Source organism: Chinchilla lanigera, unplaced genomic scaffold (genome assembly GCF_000276665.1).
Source record: "Chinchilla lanigera isolate Chin_1 unplaced genomic scaffold, ChiLan1.0 scaffold00068, whole genome shotgun sequence".
Lineage (NCBI taxonomy): Eukaryota > Metazoa > Chordata > Mammalia > Rodentia > Chinchillidae > Chinchilla > Chinchilla lanigera.
In genome coordinates, this window is record NW_004955469.1 from 9,044,503 (window position 1) to 9,067,618 (window position 23,116).

The 23,116-nt window shown below is 54.1% G+C and overlaps 2 protein-coding genes across 6 annotated transcripts in view; both read left to right on the forward strand.

The window, feature by feature from the left end:
• Positions 1-5,163: 5,163 nt before the first annotated feature.
• Emilin1 (elastin microfibril interfacer 1) lies at positions 5,164-13,190 on the forward strand. Its single transcript, XM_005400450.2, has 8 exons — positions 5,164-5,790; positions 6,667-6,792; positions 7,259-7,479; positions 8,636-10,561; positions 11,120-11,236; positions 11,874-11,891; positions 12,033-12,170; positions 12,531-13,190. The coding sequence occupies exons 1-8, from the start codon at positions 5,621-5,623 to the stop codon at positions 12,866-12,868; spliced, it is 3,054 nt and encodes a 1,017-aa protein (XP_005400507.1). The 5' UTR covers positions 5,164-5,620; the 3' UTR covers positions 12,869-13,190.
• Positions 13,191-13,592: 402 nt separating this feature from the next.
• Positions 13,593-23,116, forward strand: part of Khk (ketohexokinase (fructokinase)) — a 12,997-nt gene continuing 3,473 nt past the window's right edge. The window contains exons 1-4 of one of the 5 annotated variants that reach the window (XM_005400453.1): positions 13,593-14,066; positions 18,471-18,587; positions 20,786-20,920; positions 21,100-21,234. In XM_005400453.1, coding sequence (XP_005400510.1) covers positions 13,975-14,066; positions 18,471-18,587; positions 20,786-20,920; positions 21,100-21,234 — 479 coding nt within the window. In that variant the 5' untranslated portion in view covers positions 13,593-13,974. Of the gene's footprint in view, positions 14,067-18,470; positions 18,588-19,718; positions 19,809-20,700; positions 20,921-21,099; positions 21,235-23,116 lie in introns of those variants that run through there. The other 4 variants (XM_013522610.1, XM_005400455.1, XM_005400454.1 and 1 more) reach the window with 4 other exon arrangements.

A 23,116-nucleotide genomic window follows, 5' to 3' on the forward strand; every position in this document is an offset into this window, starting at 1 on the left:
ATTTCCAAGGCTATGCTGAAACCAGCTGACCCAGGTACAGTATCCTACTATCACAGCTGAAGGACACCTTCAAGATCATTTTATAAAGAAGGAAATGGAGGCCCAGAAGGTAACCTGGCCATGCTTCTACATTCCATGTCGAACTGTGGACTCTAGGATGTCCTAGGGTCAGGGGCAAGAAGGAAAGGATTTATTTTAGAAGTACCCAGAAGTGTCCTTCACCTCTCAGCACTTCCTGTGCCTAGGTCAGCCAAGTCTTTATCAGCCTTGAATGGGTCATTTGGCCTAGTGCCTGGAAGAACTGAAATAAGAAATGGTCTCCTGGACCAAACAAGACTCAGCTAAGAACTGACAAGGCTTGAAAACAGCTTGGATGGAAAAGTATGTGGGAAGGAAGACAGGCAAAGTGTCTCCTGGGGGGGAGGGGAGGGAGATGATGGAGGAGTGGGATTATGGAGGGGTACTTACAGAGCTTAGCATCTGTCCTTAGTGTGACGTTTTCAAGGAAAGGACATGAGGCCAGGAGTTTGCTTAGGAGTGAAAAAGCAGTAGACCTGGGGAAAGGAGGACTGGGCCTCGAATCCAGCGAGGTTGGCTCCTGAAGTTTTATACCTGAAAGGAAAACAAAATTGTTTGCATTTGGGGAGCAGTGGATCTTGGCTCAAACTCTCACAAGCTTAAGCTGAGTTGGCATGTGCAAGGCCCAATTCACTTGATGCCCCCCTTTTCCACCCGATATTCAGTCCTCCGATGGGAGGTATTAGACATAAATTTTCCCTTTTGCCAGTGCTTGTGCGTATCCTGACTGTGGGCTCGTGTGTTCCTGCTCAGTCTGTGATGACTGAATGAATGAGTTCATTTCGTAGTATGGCCAAGAGTTTGGAAATCCCCTATCCTGAAGAACTTATAAAATAGATCCTGTCCTAGTGTCCCACGGACTTGGCCTTTTTTAGTGTTAGCAGTTCTTGCCAATCGCTTTGGAAATTTGTGGCTGCCTGCCGATACCGTCGTCACCACACCATGCCACCATCACTCCTGCTTTATTTCAGATCACACAAATGTTTATGTCAGCTCTTAGGTTCTGACTCCTAATTATAGGACTAAATGCAATGCAACCAATTGCAATTGCATTTCAAAGCCAACATTTTTACTTGACATACCTCAACTGTACAACAACAAAGGGGGACAGGGTCTCACTATATTGCCCAGGCTGACCTCAAACTCTTGGTGGTCCTCTTGCCTCAGCTTCCTGATTGCTGGGATTATAGGCATGTGCGACCACGCCTGGCAACATAGTACAACAAAATATGAACTCCAGGGAGCAGGAGAGGGAATGGGTAATAAGTAGGCAGTGACAAGATCACTAGGATAATTTTGTAGGTCATGAGAGATCCCTGAAAGGAGAGGAGAAAGAACAGAGAAGGAAAACTCCTACTTGCAGCCCAGGTACTCTGGAGGGGAAGTGGACTGGCTTCCTGCCAGGGCCTGGAACTGTTGCAGAGACCAGGGACAAAGCTACAACTTTTCACTGACAACCTTTGAAATCAGGATCTCTTATGAACACTTTCTTCAAGTCTGCCCCTGTGATGGTCCCTAAACCTCTAAAGACCAGCCACATGTTTTCATTTGTTTGGTTCTAGAATTTACTTTCTTTGCTCTGACTTTGCATCAGCATTTTTTCCCCAGCCATCCAGATCACATTCTAGGCCAGAGGACATCAGTAGTCGGTAACCCAGAGTCACACTGAAGATTCAGTGACATCCATTCTCATACCCTCCAGTGCCCTGCTAGTGGTTCCCAGAATCCAGGTCCACATTTCTTTTGTTTTGTGTTTTGTTTTGTTTTGAGACAGGGGTCACTATGTAGTTCAGGCTGCCTGTGAACTCACTTTGTAATCCAGGCTGGCCTTGAAATCATGGGAATCCTCCTGCCTCAGCCTCCTAAATGCTGGGATTACAGGCCTGTGCCACCACACCCAGCATGAAGTCCACATTTTTAATCATTTCCTGGACATTTATTTTCACTACAATGTGTTTGTTACTCTAATCTTAAATCTGGTATGTCCAAACTAAGATCATCTTCCCCTCCAACCTTCAGACCTGCTCTTCTTTCTATCCTCCCTATTTTGGGTCAAACTCTGGAATCACCTCTGGAGTATCCTTTCATCCGGTCTCTTACTACCAGTCACCAAGCAGCCACAATCCTCCCTTTTTTTTCATGGTCATTGTCACCACCAGAGCCTGTCTGCATCACTTTGCAGAGTAGCATGTGGAAGAGGCCCTAGGAAACAGACTTTTGAGGTGGCATGGGATTTGCTGAAAGTCAGTGGTAGTTGGGGAGAGGAGGGTATTTGAGGTAGGGGAGAAAAAAATCAAGATAGGTAGAAAGTAGACAAAGAAAATCATACTTTAAAAACTGTACCTTGGGGCTGGGGATGTAGCTCAGCGGCAAAGTGCCTCCCTGGCAACCGCAAGGTCATAAGTTCGATTCCTGGTACTGGAAGAAAAACAAAACAAAAAGAAACAACAACAACAAAAAACTGTACCTTTAAGAAGACTACAACTTCCAGGGCACAGTCAGTTACCCAAGGCTATCCATATTGGCATCCCTTAGGCTGTTTTTTTTTTCCAGATGCATCATACTCAAAATTTCTTAAGGATAAGCCCATACAGCTTAGTCGAGAAAGTAAAGGGCTGGAATCTGATGCTGAGAGAAAGAAAATTCAGATCCAGGCGTCATGGTGCACACCTGTAATCCCAGCTCCTAGGGAGGCTGAGGCAGGAGGATCTTCGGGATTTCGAGACCAGCCTGGGCTACAAAGTGAGCTCAAGGCCAGCCTGAACTGCATAGCAAGACCCTGTCTCAGAAAAAGACCAAAAAAAAAAAAAATTTTTTTTAAAGAACGCTTAGGTCATCCATCTAAAAAAAACCCCCAAAACCTAGGCACTTGCCTTTCACCAGTAAAATGGGCCACTGTCTTCCTGCGGGTGGGCAAGGTGGAACTTCCTATAGATGCACAGATCCCATAGCTTCCTCTCCCTCAGGAGAAACATAAATGTTCCGTGTTCTAGGAAATAATGTGCCTCATCTCTGAACACCCTCACACCACTCTTTTTTTTTTAAGAGAAAAGAAAGAACAATAAAGACAATGATACAGAATTTCAAAACAAGATAATAGAAAATTAACAATGGCTAGTATATCGTGTATTATTATCTTCAAAGTAGTTGCTCAGATTACAAGATTTAAGCATGCCAAACTGATCAAACAGTATGAGCTTCTTTTCAGTGAACTGATGGAAATGAGTAGCATTATTATCTTAGCTATCTTCTGTATGGGTATTTTTTTCTTCCCCCTTCCCAGTTGTTCTTACCTTTTGAGCAGTTTCTTTCCCTTCTGCAGTACCTATCCTCACACCCCTCTTGAGTGTGTACTTTTCCTTCCTAAATAAATCCCTTTATGCCTCTTACCGATGCATCCCAAAAATTCTCTTTCTGTGATGGAAGTCATTGAACCCACAATCTATCATATGGTGGATGAGTCAAGTTTCCCTTCCTGTTTTGGGACATCCTAGCACCATGTCGAGTGACACCCTGTCCAATGTTGTCCTGACCTCTTCTTCACTCTGTGCATGAATATATTCCTCTGCTCAAAGCCTTGCTGCTGAACCTCCTAATCAGCCATTTGAATCTCTCCCTAATTTGTTCACAATCTACCTCTCCGGCTTCTGTCTTGCCCCTGCTTGACACAGGTAAGAGCTAACATTTACTGAGCATTTACCATGTCTGAGGCATGTTCAAAAGTATCTACATCACTCTCATGAACCTAGGGAGGAGGGTATTATTATTAATAGTATTCCTATGCTGTTTACAAGGAAATTAAGGCAGACCACTTTCCCTGAGCCTGAAATTCCCTCACACACACTTGAACTGACAGCACTGACAAGTTCTGTCTTTTCCAGCCGCTCTCCTCTGACTACCCCCAGCAGCCAGCTGTCTCCTCCCTCCTCCTAGCCAGAACACACATCATCCCTTTGTCCATGCCTCTTGGCAGTTGGTCCGTCCTGCACTGTGACCATTCTGTTTTGGGGCTGTGTCCCATTTTCCAGCAGCCTGAGTTGCTCTTTAGTCGGCAGCAGCTGAGTCTTGGGTTTGCCTTTGCTCCGCAGGCACCTCCATGGTACCGGGCACACGGCATTCTCCCAGTTCCTTTCTACCTCGGCTTCTCTCTCCCCAGCAGCCCACACACCACAAAGACCCTGGTCCAGACATGCTGCTGAGGTCCAGGCTCACAGATGAGCTGCTCCACCAGGGGTTTCTGACAGGCTGCAGACAGGAGACGTGCCACAGGCTTGGGAGTGACTTCCTTTACTGCTACACTCAGGTCTCAATTTACCTTTGCTTGCCCCACCACCACACACACACACACACCCTCTAGTAATGCCCTGACCTTCACCAAAACAACCCCAGTGCTCATATGTATTTGGGCCTTTTATGAAAGAGAGTCTGTCTTCTCTTGCTCACATCCCCTCCGTTTCCAGCTTCCTTTCCTCCTTGTGTCTTCCCTGGGTTTCCTGCCTGCCTCAGTGGAGCTCTTTTTTCTCCCTGGCCCAGGAGTCCCCTCTCCTCTTGTGCTCCTTTGTCCTGAGTCACCCACCTGGCTATTTAGAGTCTATGCTCTGCTCTACCACTGATTTGCCCTGTTGCCTGGGACAAGTTACCTTCCCACCATGGGCCTCAAAGTTCCCAGCCCTAAAACAAGGCAGCTGGACCAGATGGTGCAGGAGGGTCTCAGGCCCTGCGCGTTCCTTCTCCCCTGCACAGTCCTGTCCCCCTGCTCTCTCCTTGGGGCTGCCTCTTTGTCTTCTCCCTTAGGACGCTGTCCTGGCCCGGAGGAGCTGAGGCTCTGGCTCCCAATCCCCATCCCAGTCACCAGCCTGGGCCTCCTGTGCAGCTTTGGCCCAGGCTCCATGTGGCCTGTCTGAGGGACTGGCTCCAAGCCAGGCGGTAACTCCACATTTCTCTGTTTTTCCTTTTTTTTCTCTCTTTCCCGGAGTTAACAAGAAGCAGATGTGGCGTATGGTGGTTGGAGAGGTGGGGGGAGGAAGGGGGAGGCTGGACCGCCAGCCAGACAGGGGGAGGGCGGGGAGGGAACCGGGAGGGAGGAGGCGGCCCGCCCCACAGTCACTCCTGCGCCTCTGAACAGCCACAGGGGCAAAGCCCTGTCACCCCGCAGGATCTAGTCATCAGGGAAAGGACAGGGACACCAGAAGCGGGCCAGCTGAAGCAAGGGGGCAGAGACCCAGGAAGCAGCATCTAGAAGGGTAGGAGCCAGGCACAGGAGGCCAGGGGCCCAGAGAACAGACTCCCCTCAGAAGTGGAGAAGAGGAGAGCGGAAGGAACCGAGGGAGGGACAGACGGGAGCCTGAGGAGGGAAGAGGGGGAGAGGGGTCAGGCCCAGCAGCCAAGGAGGAGGCGTGTGGCTGGGGGCTGCCGGCAGGAAGCAGGGACAGGACTGGCCCAGCGTGCTGTCCCCTGGAGCAGCAGCATCCCCTGGGGCCGGCAGAGGCTCCAGTGGTCAGTCCGGGATGTGTCTCTGAGGGCAGCCTCAAAGTGCCCCGCCATGGCCTCCAGCACCTTCTGGAGCTGCTACCTCTGCTGCCTGCTGACCACAGCTGTGCAGGCTGCCAGCTACCCACCTCGAGGTTACAGTCTCTACACAGGGAGCAGCCGGGCCCTCAGCCCAGGGGAACCCCAGGCCCAGAGCGCTCCCCGGCCTGCCAGCCGCCACAGGTAAGAGTCTGGGTCCCGGCCCAGGGTGGGAGGCTGGTGGGAGGGCAGTCAAAAGGTGGGTGTGCTGGCCGCCCTCCCTGGGCTTCGGCCCTAATTCAGGGAAGAGGGGAGAGAGAAGCCCATCCATCAGTGGTCCTCACATGCCCACCTTTCTGTGGGGCCTTTATCAGGGTCCAGGCTGGCTAAGTGGGATCAGCTCCCTGCTCCTCCCTACCAGGACCTGCAGCTCTGTGCCCAGGCAAACTGCCGAGCTGGCCTTCCCGCCAGCTGCCAGCTACATGCCGGCCCTGGATCCTCAGGCAAACCTTTTGTTCCTTTAGGGCTCCCTGGCCCTGTCCAGTAACCCACAATTCTGATACCACTCTTGCATTGCCCTCTTCACCTTCTTGCGGCCATGGGTCAGAAGCCGCACAATGGGGCCCAGAGTGCAGGCTGCAAGCCCCCAGGGGACAGAGCTCATCAGTGGCTTATTCTCTCTTTAACCCTGTGCTGGATCAGCCGGCCTTGTCCTCTCCCTTGAGGTCAGCGTGGAAAAGCCATGTCTAGGGGACTCTCCGCAGGGACCCAGCTGGCTGGCTCGCACACAGCATAGCACGGCCAGAAGGGACACAAATGACTGTGAACGTAGAGGTTCCCCAGCTCACCACAGCCATGAGCACTGACTTCTCTGCAGCTGCAGTTTCCCATTTGGTGCTTCTCCCCATCTTGAAAAGTCTTTCTGTGCTCTGGCTGCACAGGAAAGCGTGGGGGCCGCCACCCATTGATCCCCAAGGGCCTTTCATCCATTGATCCTCCCTCAGCCCCTCTCGGAGCCCCAGGCTCTGCTCTGGGCCATGTGTCTCTGGTCCTTGAACCCAGGTAGGGTTGTACCTATAGGAACTGGTGTGCCTACGTGGTGACCCGGACAGTGAGCTGTGTCCTTGGGGATGGAGTGGAGACCTTCATCAAGCCGGACTACCAGCCTTGCAGCTGGGGCCAGCCCCAGTGTCCACGAAACATCATGTGAGTCCCCAGCACCAGGGGATGGGCACTTGGGAGTTGCACAGGCACAGAAGGTGGAGGAGGCAATTCAGGGAGTCTGCAAAGTAGGTAGCAAGTAGGAAGCGGGACAAGGCTTCGGTCAGAATCCCTGTGGGGGAGATGCCAAGGAGAGCGCTTGCTGGCAGGATACAGTGGACACATGTCCCTTACCTGTCACCCAACATGCCTTCTCTGGGACAAGTATCCTCCAGGGGAGGAGCTCAAGGTTCCTGCATCAGGTGTGTATGGGGGATGGTGGCAGGACAGGGATGTGGTCTTTGGCCAAAAAGCTGACAGCTGTCAACTAAGTAAGGCCACATGCTGGCCAGAAAGGGGAACCTAGCCTGAGGGACAGGCCTTGCTCACTAGGAGTTGCCCACCTCTGAGCACACAGACTGGGATCACAGAGCACAGAGAGATTACAGAGGCCCCTCTCTGCCTCTGCCAGGTACCGCAGCTTCCTTCGCCCTCGCTACCGTGTGGTCTACAAGACAGTGACAGACATGGAGTGGCGGTGCTGTCAGGGGTATGGGGGAGATGACTGTGCAGAGGGTCTTGCCCCCGCATTGGGCCCTACACCCTCCACACCACATCCCCGGCCCCAGCCTGCCCGCCCCAACCTCTCTGGCTCCAGTGCAGGCAGCCACCTCAGCGGACTAGGGGGAGAAGGTGAGTGTGGGAGCTGCTGACAGGGTGAGCAGAGATCACACTGGGGGGAACATGGGCAAGGCAGCGGACGGGAGTCCTCGTGCTATAAGTGAGAGAGAAGAGGGTTAATGAGGTCCCTAAGATTCTGTGTGTGTGTGTGTGTGTGTGTGTGTGTGTGTGAGAGAGAGAGAGAGAGAGAGAGAGAGAGAGAGAGAGAGAGAGAGAGAGATCTGAAGACTAAGAAACCAGAGACCAGAGCTAGAGAAAAAGACAGAATGTACTCACAGGCGCCCACATGTGGACAAGATCTTTCCTAGTTGAGGACAACTGCAGGAGTAAGGGGGAATTCCTTTGAGAAGCCAGTCCATAGGGAGACTGCTGAGACTACAAGTCCTAGCATGCACTGCCCCTGACTACAGGCCCCAGGCCCATCTGTGTCCTCTGGAGACTACAGGTCCCAGAATGCACCATTCCCCGTTGCTATCTTCCCGTGTGTGTATGTGTACACCGGATGTGCTGTTTTCCTGCCAAAGAGATAGCCATACTATAATTATGGACACAGGAACTTCTGGCTGACTCTCTGGCCATCCAGCCAAACTCCTATTAGGCTTGCCTCGGGGCCTCTTGTTTGTTCCCATGTTGATGTAGGGAGGTGTTCAGTCATTGCTAAAGTGTGGTGTCCAAAGTGCCTCACCCCACATTCCCATTTTGTGCCTTTTGACAGCCCTAAGAGAGAGGGCATAGTGTCATTCTCATTTCCCAGATGAGGAAACAATTAGACAAAAGTCAAGAGACGATGTGGACAAGTAACTATGAGTGGAAAGTGCACGGGCTTGGTGGCCAGAGAGATGATCTGGAGTTGATTTTGGTGTTGTCACTCATTAAACTTTTAATCCATGGCCAGTTCCCTGATATCTCTGGTCCTCTATTTCCTGAGCCACCAAACAGGAAGAGTTAATAGTATCTGCCCAGGGGAGAAGTTGTAAGAGCTTTGGTTTAAATTTGGCCTAAAGATATTCAGTGAATAGAGTTTCTTTTCTTGCCCAAGTCACCCACAGAAGTAGAACCAGCTGGGCCTGAGCCTCTGACTTGCTGGAGCTGGGGACAGCAGGGCTTAGCAGGTGGACTCTGAGCTCTGACATCCAGCCCTCCACCCTCTGCCTTTCCCTCTTTCCAGGTCCTGGGGAGTCAGAGAAGGTACAGCAGCTGGAGGAGCAGGTGCAGAGCCTGACCAAGGAGCTACAAGGCCTTCGGGGCGTCCTTCAGGGACTGAGTGGACGCCTGGCAGAAGATGTGCAAAAGGCTGTAGAGACAGCTTTTAATGGGAGGCAGCAGCCAGCAGATGCAGCTGCCCGCCCTGGTGTGCATGAAACTCTCAATGAGATCCAGCACCAGCTGCAGCTCCTGGACAATCGGGTCTCTACCCATGACCAGGAGCTGGGCCACCTCAACAATCATCACAGTGGTGGAGGTGCAGGTGGCAGCAGAGACTCAGCCCCAGTCCCAGACCCTCCTGGCTACAATGAGGAGATACTCCGACAGCTGGAACGGCGGCTGCAGGAGTCCTGCTCTGTGTGCCTGGCTGGGCTGGATGGCCTCCGCCAGCAGCAGCAGGAAGACAAGGAGCGCCTTCGAGTGCTGGAGAAGCTACTGGCCTCCTTGGAGGAGCGGCAGCGGCAGTTTATGGGCCCTGCCTTGGGCCGCAGGCTGCCTCAGGAATGCTGCCCCCCAGACCTGGCCCGGCGACTGGCAGACCTGGAGCGGAGGCTGGATGTAGTGGCTGGCTCAGTGACAGTGCTGAGTGGACGGCGAGGCACTGAGCTGGGTGGAGCCTCTGGGCAGGGGGGCCACCCCCCTGGATATACCAGTTTAGCCTCCCGCCTCTCTGTCCTGGAGGACCGCTTCAACTCCACCCTGGGTCCCTCAGAGGAGCAGGAAGAGGGCTGGCCTGGGTCCCCTGGGGGGCTGGGCCATTGGCTGCCTGCTGCCCGGGGCCGCCTGGAGAAGCTGGAGGGGCTGTTGGCCAACATGAGTGGGGGGCTGAGTGGGCGCCTGGATCTGCTGGAAGAGCAGGTGGCAGGGGCTGTGCAGGCATGTGGACAGCTCTGCTCTGTGGCCCCCGCGGAGCAGGACTCTCAGGTTAAAGAGATTCTCAGTGCCTTGGAACAAAGGGTACTGGACACCCAGGGCCAGCTGCGGCTGGTGGGCTCCAGCCTGCACAAGCTGGAGGCAGCGGGGGAGGCTCAGCAGACTATGCTGGAGGGACTGCAAGGGATTGTGGGCCAGCTCCAAGAGCGCATGGATGCACAGGATGAGAGTGCTGCAGAGCTCATGCTGCGGCTGAATCTCACAGCGGCACAGCTGGGCCAACTGGAGGGTCTGCTGCAGGCCCGCGGGGACGAGGGCTGTGGCATTTGCGGTGGTGTCCAAGAGGAGCTGGGCCGCCTTCGGGATGGGGTGGAGCGCTGCTCCTGTCCCCTGTTACCTCCACGGGGTCCTGGGGCTGGTCCAGGTGTTGGGGGACCGAGCCGTGGGCCCCTGGATGGCTTCAGTGTGTTTGGGGGCAGCTCAGGCTCTGCCCTACAGGCCCTACAAGGAGAGCTCTCGGAAGTCATCCTCACCTTCAGCTCCCTCAATGACTCACTGCACGAGCTCCAGACCACCGTGGAGGGCCAGGGCGCTGATCTGGCTGACCTGGGGGCTACCAAGGACAGCATCATTTCCGAGATTAACAGGCTGCAACAGGAGGCCACAGAGCACATTACAGAGAGTGAGGAGCGCTTCCGAGGCCTAGAGGAGGGACAGGCACAGGCCGGCCAGTGCCCCAGCCTAGAGGGACGACTGGGCCGTCTCGAGGGAGTCTGTGAGCGGTTGGACACTGTGGCTGGGGGACTGCAGGGCCTACGTGACGGCCTTTCCAGACATGTGGCTGGGCTCTGGGCTGGGCTACGGGAAACCAACAGCAGTAGCCAGGCACAGGCAGCACTGCTGGAGAAGCTGCTGGGCGGACAGGCTGGCCTGGGCAGACGGCTTGGTGCCCTCAACAGCTCCCTGCTGCTGCTGGAGGACCGTCTGCAGCAGCTCAGCCTGAGAGACCTCACTGGTAAGGGGCAAGAGGAGGCATGGGGACCCCTTTTCAGGCCTTCCTTCTCCCCACCCCACAACAGCCCAGGCTTGACCTCTTCTACCTTCTCCTTGCTCTGCCCAACATGAGTTGCAGCCCCAATCACCGAGCCAGAGATTGCAGTGTGTGTGTAGAGATGACACAAGGTCCAAGTTCCATTGCCTCCTCTGGCTGCTCAGATAGGCCTATGGGTGCAGGTGGGATGTTGCTCTGCCAGCCAGGTATCCAGCATGGACAGGAAGAACCCCATCTCTCTGTCAACCTGCAAAACCCCACCTGTTTCATGCATCCTAATATTCATAAAGCCACTGGCTTTTTATCCACTGGAAATTCCCTTTGGGGCTGGGTGTGGTGGGGCACACCTGTAATCCCAGCAGTTGGGAGGCTGAGGCAGGAGGATTCTTTCGAGTTTGAGGCCATCCTGGGCTACAAAGTAAGCTCAAGCCCAGCCTCAACTGCATAGTGAAACTCTGTCTAAAAAAAAAGAAAAAAGAAATTCCCTTTGAAGTCTTCTTCAACTTAGTTTTGTCACCACAGGACCTTCAGGTGAGGCTGGGCCCCCAGGGCCTCCTGGGATACAGGGGCCCCCAGGCCCTGCTGGACCTCCAGGACCCCCAGGCATGAATGGACAAAGAGGCCCCATTGGACCACCAGGTATGTAGTCTGAGACCCTTACTGTAACCAAGGTTATCTGCTCCTATCCCCAGCCCTAGGCTTGACATTCCACCGACTGTGAGGAGAAGGGGAAGTGGTGAGGAACTGGGGGCTCCCAGGGGCTGATGGTGGAAAGAGAGGAAAGTGAATAGGAGCTGGGATAATCACTGTGTTTGGCTGTTGGATGTGTTGGTCCCGCTACTGCATTGGAGAGCAGGGCTGAGCCTGCAAGGGCCACCTGGGGTGTGAAAGTCTGAGGCTAAGGCTCATGGCCCCAGAGTTGAACAGAGTGTGTCTATTTCTCCTTTTCCTGCCATCCCACTTCTGCTTTCAAATCCACATAGTGCATGCCTGTAATCCCAGCACTCTGGGAGGCTGAGGCAGGAGCCCAGCCCAGGCAATTTAGTAAGACTCTATCTTAAATAACTGAATAAAAGGGGCTGAGGATGCAGCTCAGTGGAAAGGCCCTGGCTTCAATTACTAGTACGAAAAATTTAGAGAGGGGCGGGGGAAGAAAAGGAAGAAATCCACATAGCACATAGGACCCAGAACAGCAGGAAAGACTCAGCAGACGTTTGCTGAGTGACTTAGTGAGAGGTGCCTTCAGTCTCACCACTCCTTTTTCCTCTTCTCACAGGTCCCCAAGGTGAACAGGGTAAGTTAGATTTTGGACAAACTGACGTCTGCCCTGGAGGTCGGAAGCCTTCAGGCAGCCCTGAGCGGAGATAACCAGGGGAGGGGGCTGGCCAGCCCTGACTGAGCGTCCACCCTAACACCCACCCTAACACCCACCCAGGAGTGGAGGGGGCGCCGGCGGTCTCCGTGCCGCGGGTGGCGTTTTCAGCTGCCCTGAGTTTGCCGCGGTCGGAACCAGGCACAGTCCCCTTCGACAGAGTCCTGCTCAACGACGGAGGCTTCTACGACCCAGAGACCGGTAAGCCAGAGGGGGCGGGGTCGAGCGCTTGGAGAAATAGGTAAATCTGGGCAGCTACTTCTCACTGGAGAATCTTTTCATCCTTGGATTTGGGCAGACCCGACTCTTTCCATCGATTATTCTTCCTCACCACAGCTTGGACAGGGGACCGCGTGGGGAGGGCAGCAGTCATTGATTCCACAGATGCTTACTAGGGCCCGCTCGCGGCCAGACAATGCTTTAGGAGCCCAGCGATGCAGTAGTGGGATACAGACGAAAGGATCCAGCAGTCCCTTCTAGTCCAGGAGCGCTGGATGGGCTTCCCGAGCCTTCCCGGCCCCGGCCTCTGTCTCCCCTCACGACTGCCATCCTTGTCCCCAGGGGTGTTCACCGCGCCACTGGCCGGACGCTACTTGCTGAGCGCGGTGCTGACCGGGCACCGGCACGAAAAAGTGGAGGCCGTGCTATCCCGCTCCAATCTGGGTGTGGCCCGCATAGACTCCGGCGGCTACGAGCCCGAGGGCTTGGAGAATAAACCGGTGGCCGAGAGCCAGCCCAGCCCGGGCGCTCTGGGAGTCTTCAGCCTCATCCTGCCCCTGCAGGCCGGGGACACGGTCTGCATTGACCTGGTCATGGGGCAGCTGGCTCACTCGGAGGAGCCGCTCACCATCTTCAGCGGAGCCCTGCTCTACGAGGACCTGGACCTTGAACAGGTGTAGAAGTGCCGCAGTGCTCGCCGGCCAAAGCCAGCAGCGGCGGCTCCGGCCCGGGTCGCGCATCGCCCCGGCGCCAGCCCTCTGCGAGCCCGCCCGCCTCTCCCACGCCCGGAACGCGCAGGCTCGGGGGCTGCGGCGCCCCCTCCAGACTTCCGGCCCGGCCGCGTCCGCCCCAGGACCCGGAGTGGGAGGAGGAGCCGATCCTCGCACTCCGCTCCTCAGCCGGGCTCCCAGGCCGAGCTCCTGCGTGCGGCAGGCTCCGGCCCGCACCACCATACTAAACTATTCAGGAATAAAGACACTTGGTTTTTTTCTACAAAAACAATTGTGCTGTCCAGTGCGTGCTCAGGGTTAGACAGGAGCGCACGGAACGGGACGGGAGACAACGGTCCACGCAAGGGACCCCGGCCCCTGCGCAACGCACCGCGCCCGCACCCTCGATGCGGCGGTCTCCTGGCAGCTCCGCCCACCCTGACGCGGGAGGCTTGGGCCGCCAGGTGCGTGCGCCCGCCACCGGGGCTTCAGCCCGAACCTCCGCGGCTCACGCCCGGCGTGCGGGAGCGCCAGGGTGCGCTGTGCGCGAGTCCTTCCCGCCGCTTGGCAGCGTTCCCGTCACGTGACGCGCGGTGGGCGGGGCCCCCGGGGGCGGAGCGAGGCCGCGAGGCGGGGCTGCGAGGCGGGGCTGCGAGGCGGGGCTGCGAGGCGGGGCTGCGAGGCGGGGCTGCGAGGCGGGGCTGCGAGGCGGGGCTGCGAGACCCGGCTCCTCTCCTCTCTCCCGGGTCCCCAGCGGCCCCGGCAGGTGCAGGGAGGGGCGGGTGGCTCAGGGTTGCGCGCTTTCGCTTTGCAATCGTTGCCTAGCCGCTTTCTAGTCTGACTAGGGGGGAGACTGAGGCCCAGGGGCCGGAGGCGTTGTGATCTGCAGGGCCAGCTACCGGCCCCCGGCCAACTGCAGCCTCCCTGCGGCGCGAGGTCGCAGGAGGAGGAGCTCCGCACGTGGAGGAGGAGCCAGAGCTGCCCTGGCGGCGAGGACTCCAGCCTCTCAATAAGAGGCCGAGCAGACAGGAGGAGCCCTGTCAGCCGGGCTGCTCAGAAGCTCGGAGAGCGACCTCATGGAAGAGAAGCAGATTCTGTGCGTGGGGCTGGTGGTGCTGGACGTCATCAGTGTGGTGGACAAGTACCCGGAGGAGGACACGGACCGCAGGTAGGGGCGTCCAGGCCCCTCGGAGACCAAGGTTGCGGTCAGGGCCCCCCAGTGCAGCCTGCAACCGGGCGCCCCCTGACAGGGACGCCTGGGGGGCGGTCAGCAGGAGAGAAGAGGAACTAAGACCCAGGATTTGGATAGCGCTGGTAGCCACTTCCCACCTCAGCCCAGGACTGCGTCAGGCATCAGGGTCCGCATTGTACTGATAAACCGGTAGAAGAGGGATGAAATGATTGATTTGTCCAAACGCATACAGCTAGTAAGGTGCAGGGCAGGGCCAGTCTCCTCTTTTCTTTTTTCTTTTTGTTTTGTTTTGTTTTTGAGACAGAGTCTCTATATAGTTCAAACTGGCCTTGAACTTCCTATGTAGCCCAGGCTGACCTCAAACTCTTGGCGATCCTCCTGCCTCAGCCTCCCCAGTGCTGGGACTATAGGCATGCGCCACCATACCCGGCCCTCCTCCTCTAATTTTTTTTTTTAACTCCAAGCCTGTGCATGACTCTTCCACTAACATTCACTACTTCTTCTTCTCCTCCTTCTCCTTCTCCTTTTCCTCCTGTTTTTATTATTATTATTATTATTATTATTATTATTATTATTATTATTATTATTATTTTGAGACAGGGTCTCACTACATAGTCCCGGCTGGCCTTAAACTCACTCTGCAGCCCAGGGTGCCTTCCGACTCATGGTGATTCTCCTGCCTCAGCCTTCTGAGTATTGCATTACGGTTATAGGCGTTCACAACTACACCCTGTTGCTCACTTCTAATTTATTTACCATGTACCTATTCCACCCATTTCCAAAATGATGTGAGGTAGTTTACAGTGAGAAATGTGTGCAGCAAGATTGTCCTGAACGTTTAGGACCATGGAATTTGAGCTTTGACCATAGCTCAGGCTGGCAAGCACTGCAAGCAAACCCCAGCTGCCCTGGTTAAGGGATAGAGCTGGCTCATGAGCCGCTGCAAGCTTTCCCCAGTCCTCAGTTCCAAAAGCAGTCCAGAAGCCAGTTGCTGGTATACCAGAAGTCTCCCAGAAGCTGGTATAGCGCCAGTTGTGTGGCAGAAGCTGGAGTCTTTTGACAGTTCTTATCTCGACTCTCAGTGAGGGCCCTGTATTAGGCTGTCATGCTGTGGAGGCGTGTCTGGGGCTTTCTCTCCCGTGGACTTGGCACACTGAAGATTGCTCCTTGGCCATCAGTTATTGCGGCCAAGGACTGGATGGAAGGCAGTTCAAGGCTAAGCTCTGGCAGGTGCTGTAGCACGGAGCACTGTGGGACTGACGGGCAGCCCCGGGCGCTCTTGGGTTTTCGGTCCCAGAGCCCTTGTACTTCCCTGGACTGTGAAGGCATCAGTCAAATCCTTTTCCAGATGAGGAAGCTGAAGATTAGGAAAAATGAAATTATTTTCATCAGGCCACATATTTAATAAGTAGTAGAGCGCAGTTACAACTCATGTCCCCTCTGGCCCCAGCCTTCTGTCCTCTCTTGTCCTTCGTGTCCTTTTGCTGCTGCCCATCTCCTGGAGTTGACCCACTGTTTTGGGCCACTTTGTCTGCCACAGGTTAGCGCCCCTTGCCAGGGTGCAGGGACTGTGGGGAAAGGGTACAGAGTGTACTTCAGTGTAGACCTAAGGCTGGTGAGCCAGCCCTGGGGTGGGTGCTAAGGGGGAGTTAGACTTACACTCTGGAGAACATGCAAACTCTGGGGCGCTGTGCCAGGCGGGGCAGACCTGGGCACCCCATCCTTCCAGAGCCCAAGTCCCATTTCCCTTGAGCCTGGCTAGGGAGTGGGCTCAGAGGGCCTGCTGCTGCCATGCGAAGGGGGGTGCTGTGGGGGTGCTGCTCTCCGAGCCCTGCCCCTGTCTGTGGGACTCCCCTCCCTCAGGGTGTGCCTCCCTCCCCCACCCTGCTTCTCCAAGCCCTGCTCCTGGACTCTTCCAGGCCTCCCAGAGTAGACCCAGTCCTTCCCTGGCATCTCAGCCCTGCTGTCCCAAAGGCTCTCAGGACTTGGAGTTCAGCCAGACCCCTGAGGAGTGGCTCTTACCTTCCAGAGTCCATGGCCAGGAGAAGCCTCTCGAAAGCACCCGGACGCTGGGCTGAGTGTTTCTGCACAGGAAGGATCATTATGCCTTGGAAGGCGACTACAGAATGAAATTCCATTCCTTTTCTTAGAAATGTCATCAATACGTAGGCCTGCTTTCCATTTTAAAGTACAGGATAACTGAGCCAGGCATAATGCCTGTAATGTAATCCCAGCACTTGGGAGGCTGAGACAGGAGGATTCCAGCGAGTTTAAGGCTGGCATAGGCTACATTGTGAGTTCAAGGCCAGCCTGTCTCAAAAGACCAAAAAATGAATAAATAAAAATGAAATAGAGTATAAGTAGCAGTGGCTTTGGAGTCAGGAGACCCAGGTTCTGATGTGAACTTTGTCGCATCATTATTATCTTGAGCAAGTTCAGTACCTCTAGGCTCGTGTTTTCTTTGCAGGAATATTTTTCCCAAACAACACAGGTGTGAAAAATCTTTGATCCTTTAGCAATTTTGTCCCCACCCCAGGCAGTACTAGGGATTGAACCTAGGGCTTCATGCCCGCAAATGTTCTACCAAGGAGCTACACCTCCAGCCCAGAATCTTTTTTTTCCCAATGAGATCATTCTTTCCCCAAGGCTTGAGAGAACTTCAGAGCTGTTTTGTTTATTTGTTTTTGTTTTTGTGTTTGTTTGTTGAGACAAGATCTTGCTGTATAGCCCAGGCTGACCTCAAACTCACAGCAATTTCTATTTCTGAGTGCTGGGATTACAGGTGTGCAGCACCACATTGGGCCAGGATTATGATTTGTGTACAAATATACCTTTGCATAAAAATTCTGGGTTAGCCTAGCATGGTGGTGCATGCCTATAACCCAACAGTCTGGGAGGCTGAGACAGGAGGATTGCAAGTTTGAACCCAGTTTGGGTAATGTAGTGATTTACCAAGATTCTGTCACAAACAAGCAAACAAACTGAGGTAGGGATGTAACCCAGTGAGAAGGCCCTGAATTTAATCCCCAAGATCTTGCACCACAAAAATTTCTGATTCAATTGTCTCTCTTTCTCTCTCTGCTTTTTCTGTGGTACTGAGGATTGAACCCAGGTCCTCAAATGGGCGCTGTACCACTAAACTACATCCCCAACCCTTTTAAAATTTTATTTTGAGATAAGGTCTCATTAAATTGCCTAGGCTGGCCTCAAACTTGAGGTTCTCCTGCCTCAGCCTCCCAAGTAGCTAGAATTACAGACATGTGCCACTGCTCTTGGCTCAGTTATTTCTCTTAGTGGTTCATTGGTACTTGTTCCCTGTATTGTAAGATACCACAGTCATTGCTATTACAATTATTACATGAAGCTAGCACAATAGAGATAACCTACATTGTTTGCCTTGCAGTTTTATTGGTGTACAAGTGAGAAATTAAAGTCCTCTGAGCCTGTGTATATGTTATTATTTTTGTTCATGATGATTGCACAGCTCTTCAGGTACATCCTGTTAGTTTGCTTTTGACAGATTTTCAGTAAAGATGAAGAAAAACTGTTCTTTTGGACTTTTGATATTGTGCTGTTACCTCCCACCCTTTTTTGGGTGGTGGTGGTGGTGGTAGTGGTGCTGGGGAGAAAACCCAGGCTCTTGGCCATGCTAGGCAAGCACTTTGCCACTGACCTACATCCCTTGCCAACACACACTTTTTAAATAACCACAGAATCAGGCTTGTTCTCTCATTTTGGTGTTTTGTTGTTTCTTTGTTTTCTTTTGCAGTGCTGGGAATTGAACCCAGTGCCTCATGCAAACTAGGCAAGGGCTCTCCCCCTGGGCTGTGTCCTAGCCCCTTATCTTGTTTTACCTCTGCAGCAGGTTTTACCTGCAGGTAAAAGAGGTTTTACCTCTGCAGCAGGTTCTGCTGAGACAGGAGTAGGTGGTGAATGTGACCCTTGGGAAGAGGTGCTGGGCCCCCAAAGCCCTTGGAGTTGATGCAGCGATCAGGGAGGGGGCTGAAGTTACCGGCCGGTGGGCACAACCTTGACTCAGGAAAGGATTCCTATGACTGAGGAGATGACCCAGAGTTAGTGGAACCCTCAAAATGTGGTGGGCCCCAGTGCATGCTTTCCTGATGCCCTAAAAGAACAGAGGGAGGCATTGAATGTCTCTTGAGTTTGAATGCAGCTCAACCTGGCCTGTGGCCCGGCCCCTTCCCTTGAAGGCCAAACCTCAGCTGCCCTATCTAGAAAATGAGCTGGCTGCCTAGATGCTTTATGAGGGGTATCCTCTGCTCTCAAATTCTACAGACACCCTAGACGGGGGATTGTAGTTGGTTTGCTTCTTCTGGGACCACTTGGCTGGCGCTTTGAGACCAACCTTGTGCTTTGCAGGTGCCTGTCCCAGAGATGGCAGCGTGGAGGCAACGCATCCAACTCCTGCACCGTCCTTTCCCTGCTCGGAGCCCCCTGTGCCTTCATGGGCTCCCTGGCGCCTGGCCATGTTGCCGAGTGAGTCCAGGAGGAGTGTGAGCTGGGAGGGCTGGTCCTTGGGGTGTGGGGAGAATGTTCCCACTCTGGGTGGACCCGGTAGAAGAAATGAGTGGTTGGAAGCCTCCAGAAGCGGGGAGGGGTGCAGGGGAGGATGAGACTTCCAGACCCTCCTAGGCAGCCTGTCTGCTGTTCAGCTGTTAATGTTCCTGTGAAGGTTTCTTTCCACAGCTTGCAGTGAAGCCCGCTTAGGCTTCCATGCTTCCTCCTTCCTTGCTTGCTATAGACTCTGCGGTGGATTCGCCTTTGGCCTTCCCAAGCCCCTTTTTCTGGCTGTGCTTGAGGCAGAAGGTAGTTAGGGACATGCTCTCCTTCCCTCCAGCATCCATGGTCCCAGGGTTGAGGCCCATGGTTTACTTCCCAGTTGAAGGGCAGGGCCAAGTGTTCACGTCCTTGTTCGTGAAACAGCAAAAGTGCCTGGCTCAGGACACCCCAAAGCCACGTGCTAAAGCTGGTCCCAGAACTCCCAGCTTGATGCCTAGACTGTAGCCCATGAGCAACCCATGTACTTTCTCCATGTCCGCTGATTTGAGGAACCAGGAGCCCTTTGGCCCCTGGCACTGCCGACTCGGCAAGCCCTTATCAGGAGGTGAGGCCCACACTTTGCCCAGTGTGAGTAGCAGGGCAGGCTGCCAGGTTGCTGGCCTGTGACATGCAGTCCTTTGAACCCTGGTTTGAAGGAGCTGTTGCAAAAGATCAGCCACCTGCACCACAGCCCAATTCCCTGCATCGATGGACTGCTACAAAGCATATGGGGCAAGAAGCTGCCCTGGGATGGGATTGAGGGACTCAGAGCCAAGGGCTGGCCACTTGGCTCTCTCAGTAGCTCCTCCCCTTCTGGCTGGAGGTAGAACTGGGGCTCTTGCTTAGGGTGGTGGACTGTGCTACATATAACAGTCACACTGGTGCATGGGCGGTTTAGAATTCTCCCCATATGTTCGTTCAGCAAGCATTTAATGTGCACCTACCATGTGTCAGGCACTGTAGGCACAGAAAATTATTTGGCAGACCAAACCATATCTCCAATGCTTTGGTAAAACTACTATTCAAAGGACCTTTGAGGTTTTTTTTTTTTTTTTTTTCCGGTACCAGGAATCGAACTCATGACCTCACACTTGCCAGGCAGGCGCTGTGCCACTGAGCTAAATCCCTAGCCCCAGGACCTTTGAGTTGTAAGACAAGGTATGATGTCCTGATTTGGTACCCACAACACTGACCTCTTAAAACTCAATTACAAAAACATTAAGTCCTGCTCAGAGCTGCTTCCTAGTGGTCTCTATCACTGGCGTGTCCAGCTTTGGTGTTGCTGAAGGTGGGATCTGGTCACAGAAACTCAGGAGGATGGCTGGACTGCCCAGCATGGCTGCCACCTCTCAGGCATAGATCAGTGCCTTTCCTGGCAGGGCTGGGAAGGATGGGGCTGGCCTCCCATTCTCCTGCTGGTGCCTCTTCCTGAGGGGTGTCCTCGGGCTCACTCCACTGGAGGGCATCCTGGGAAGTTGTCCTGGACCAGGCCCATACCAACCACTGGGCCAGGAGCACTAGGAGCCAGCTCAGGGCCCAGGGAATTAGGCTGGCTTTGAGATGACAGGACAGTGAGGAGAACTACCGCATGCTTCCTGGCTGGGCATCCTGGAGGCAGGTGTAGAATGAGAGGAACCACAGTAATACTGGGAAAAATGCCCATGGGATGAACATGCAGAAGCCAGCAAGGGGGTGGGCACAGAATGTCACCTTGGCGATAAATTATTAATTCTGCCTGGGCCTGGCATGAAGCAGGTCACAGTGCCCACATCTGCTTGGTTCAAGCAGGATACAGGTCCTAGGCCCAGATCTACCCCTATCTAGCTTTAGGGGCAGCAGTAAATCCTTATCAGCCTGAGTCAGCCTGAGAGACAGGTCATGCATGGTGGGAGTTTGCAGCAGTGGGGACCTGAGCCCTGTCCCTCCGTGCTTCTCTCTCTGAGCACCAGACTCTGCAGCCCTGCCTCACTTGCCCCCTCGTACAGCCTGTAGCAAGACAGAGATTCCTAGTTTCCTCCTGGCCTCTTGTGCTTGCACCCCTGCCTTTCAGGGGCCCCCATGGCCTCGCCAGCTGGCCTCCAGTTCCCCGCACCCTTGCCGAACTGCACCTCCCCTGGCTTGCTCCACCCTGGCAGTTTTGTCCTGGACGACCTCCGCCGCTATTCCGTGGACCTACGCTATGCGGTCTTTCAGACCACCGGCTCCATCCCCACCTCTGCGGTCATCATCAGCGAGGCCACTGGTAGCCGTACCATCCTCCACGCCTACAGGTTTGTGCACCTGTCTGCGCGTTGCCAGCTGCCGCCGCCGTCACTAAACTCCAAGGACAGGACCCTTCTTCTTTCAGAGGCCTGTGTGCCCCAGCACACCCTTCCCACTCCCATGGGTAGTCCAGGCCACGTGTGGGCTCTAATCTGTGTCTCCTTCCCCTTTCCCTGGCTCGGGAAAGCTTCCTGGTGGCTGACTTCAGGCGGCGGGGCGTGGACGTGTCTCAGGTGTCCTGGCAGAGCAGAGGGGACACCCCTTGCTCCTGCTGCATCGTCAACATCTCCAATGGCTCCCGTACCATTGTGCTCTACGACACGTAAGGCCCCCTGGCCTTGCCCTGCCACAACCTACCAATCAGTTCCCTCGCTCACCGCTGTGGGCACCCCAACCTCCCCCCAGCCATGTGGCTGCTCTCTACTAGAAATTGCCCCCATGTTCAATGACTTCTGAATTGTTTCCAATTAAGGGAGAAATGAGGTGGGAAGCCACGGGCTCCCTTCTGCCCTGGTGCCTTGGTTTTGGTCAGCACCAATAATGGGCAGGCATCATTGCCTATTTCGGATGTAATTGATGACGTGATTCCTCTATAATTAGTCCATCAGCAGTCTGTGGGTATGGGGAAAATGTTCCTGGGATGGAGGGGTGGGAAATGTAGGTCAATCCCTCTTAAGCCCTGAAGGGCTAGGGGCCCTGAATTAGGGCAAGGGGCCTACTGGAATTTCCAGGATCAGCCCCAGAATTGTCAGCCTGCAGCATGGTATCAAGGACCTAGAAAGAGATGGATGTTCAAAAGAGGCTGGGCATGGTGGCACATCTGTAATCTCAGCTACTTGGGAAGCTGAGGCAGGAGGGTTACAAATTCGAGGCCAGCTTAGGCAGTTTAGCAAGACTTTGTCTCAAAATAAGAATTTTTAAAAGGATTGGAGATTAAGTCATTCTACATAATGAAACCAAACACACGATGCAGCAAACACACCTCCATACACCATTTACAGTCACTACTAAAGGAGAGGGTAGGGAGATGTCGGGTCAGCAGATCAGGACCATTGATGAAGTGGACCCTCCTTCAGGGCCCCAAGCTCCTTGGGAGAGCTGCTATGGGCCTCAGCTCTTCTCATCCCTCCCGAAGACTCTCAAAGATTTAGTTTCCTGAGAACTTGATATGTGCCAGGTATTGTGTTAGGGTTTCGGGAGCCCGAGCCCATCTGCCCTGGTATTCAGGCTGTCCCTACTGCCTAGGCTGACCTCTGGACCTGGAGGATAGGCGAAATCACCCATCCGAGGGTAGTGGTGGGGAACCAATGGCACTTGTGTTATTGTTTTTCTTTGAAGACAACAGATGTTAATGTATGAGTTGTTTTTCTAAACTAAAACCCCAGTGTTTGGGTTTAATTGCTGTATTGGCACTTCTCGATAAATAAGTGGGTCTTGGGTTACAGTTTAGCACTAAGTCTCTAGAAGGTTCGCCATCACTGTCCTGGGGCAAGCTTATGGTCCCTGGGCTCTGTATGCCCCAACAAATGAGTACACACACATATGTGCTAGAGGTAACCTTGAGATTTGGGCAGTCCTTGCCATCTGCCCATGGGCAGTGATCTGTGGCAACTCCAATCAAGGAGACAGTGTAGATACTCAGAGGAAGACAGGGGCGGGGATCTAAGAGAAAGTGTTTATTGTCCATTGGCTTCTGTCCATGAATGTGCACACACATAACCTTCAACTACGGCAGGCCTGGGAGTAGGAGAGTTTCAGCCCCGTGTGCCTGTGAGGTTGTGGCCTCAGAAAGGCCCAGGCTACATAGCCAGTGGAAGAAAAGAACAGAATGCAGAGGAGGGACATCGGCTGTGTGTAGGGGTCTGGCCAAAGAGGTTCACTGAGGTAGACCCCTTCCTGGGTCTCCAATCCTAGGCTGGCCAAACAAACTCTTCCTGAAATGCCAACTTTAACTTCAGAGTTGTGACAGGGAGCTGCCAAACTCAGGTCATGGTGTTCAGGGTGCCACAGGCAAGATTCCAATGCTATGACTCCAGAAGTTGGCAGCATTAGAGCCTGTGCCCTGTAGTCTAGCCATGGGCTTTGTAGTTCACCAGAGCATTGCATTCTGGGAGCTGTGTGCCTACAGCAAGAGGGATTCTGGGAAGTGTAGTCCCTGGTACTCAGCCTTCTGTGAGATATGGTTTTCTAGGCACACAGAGCTA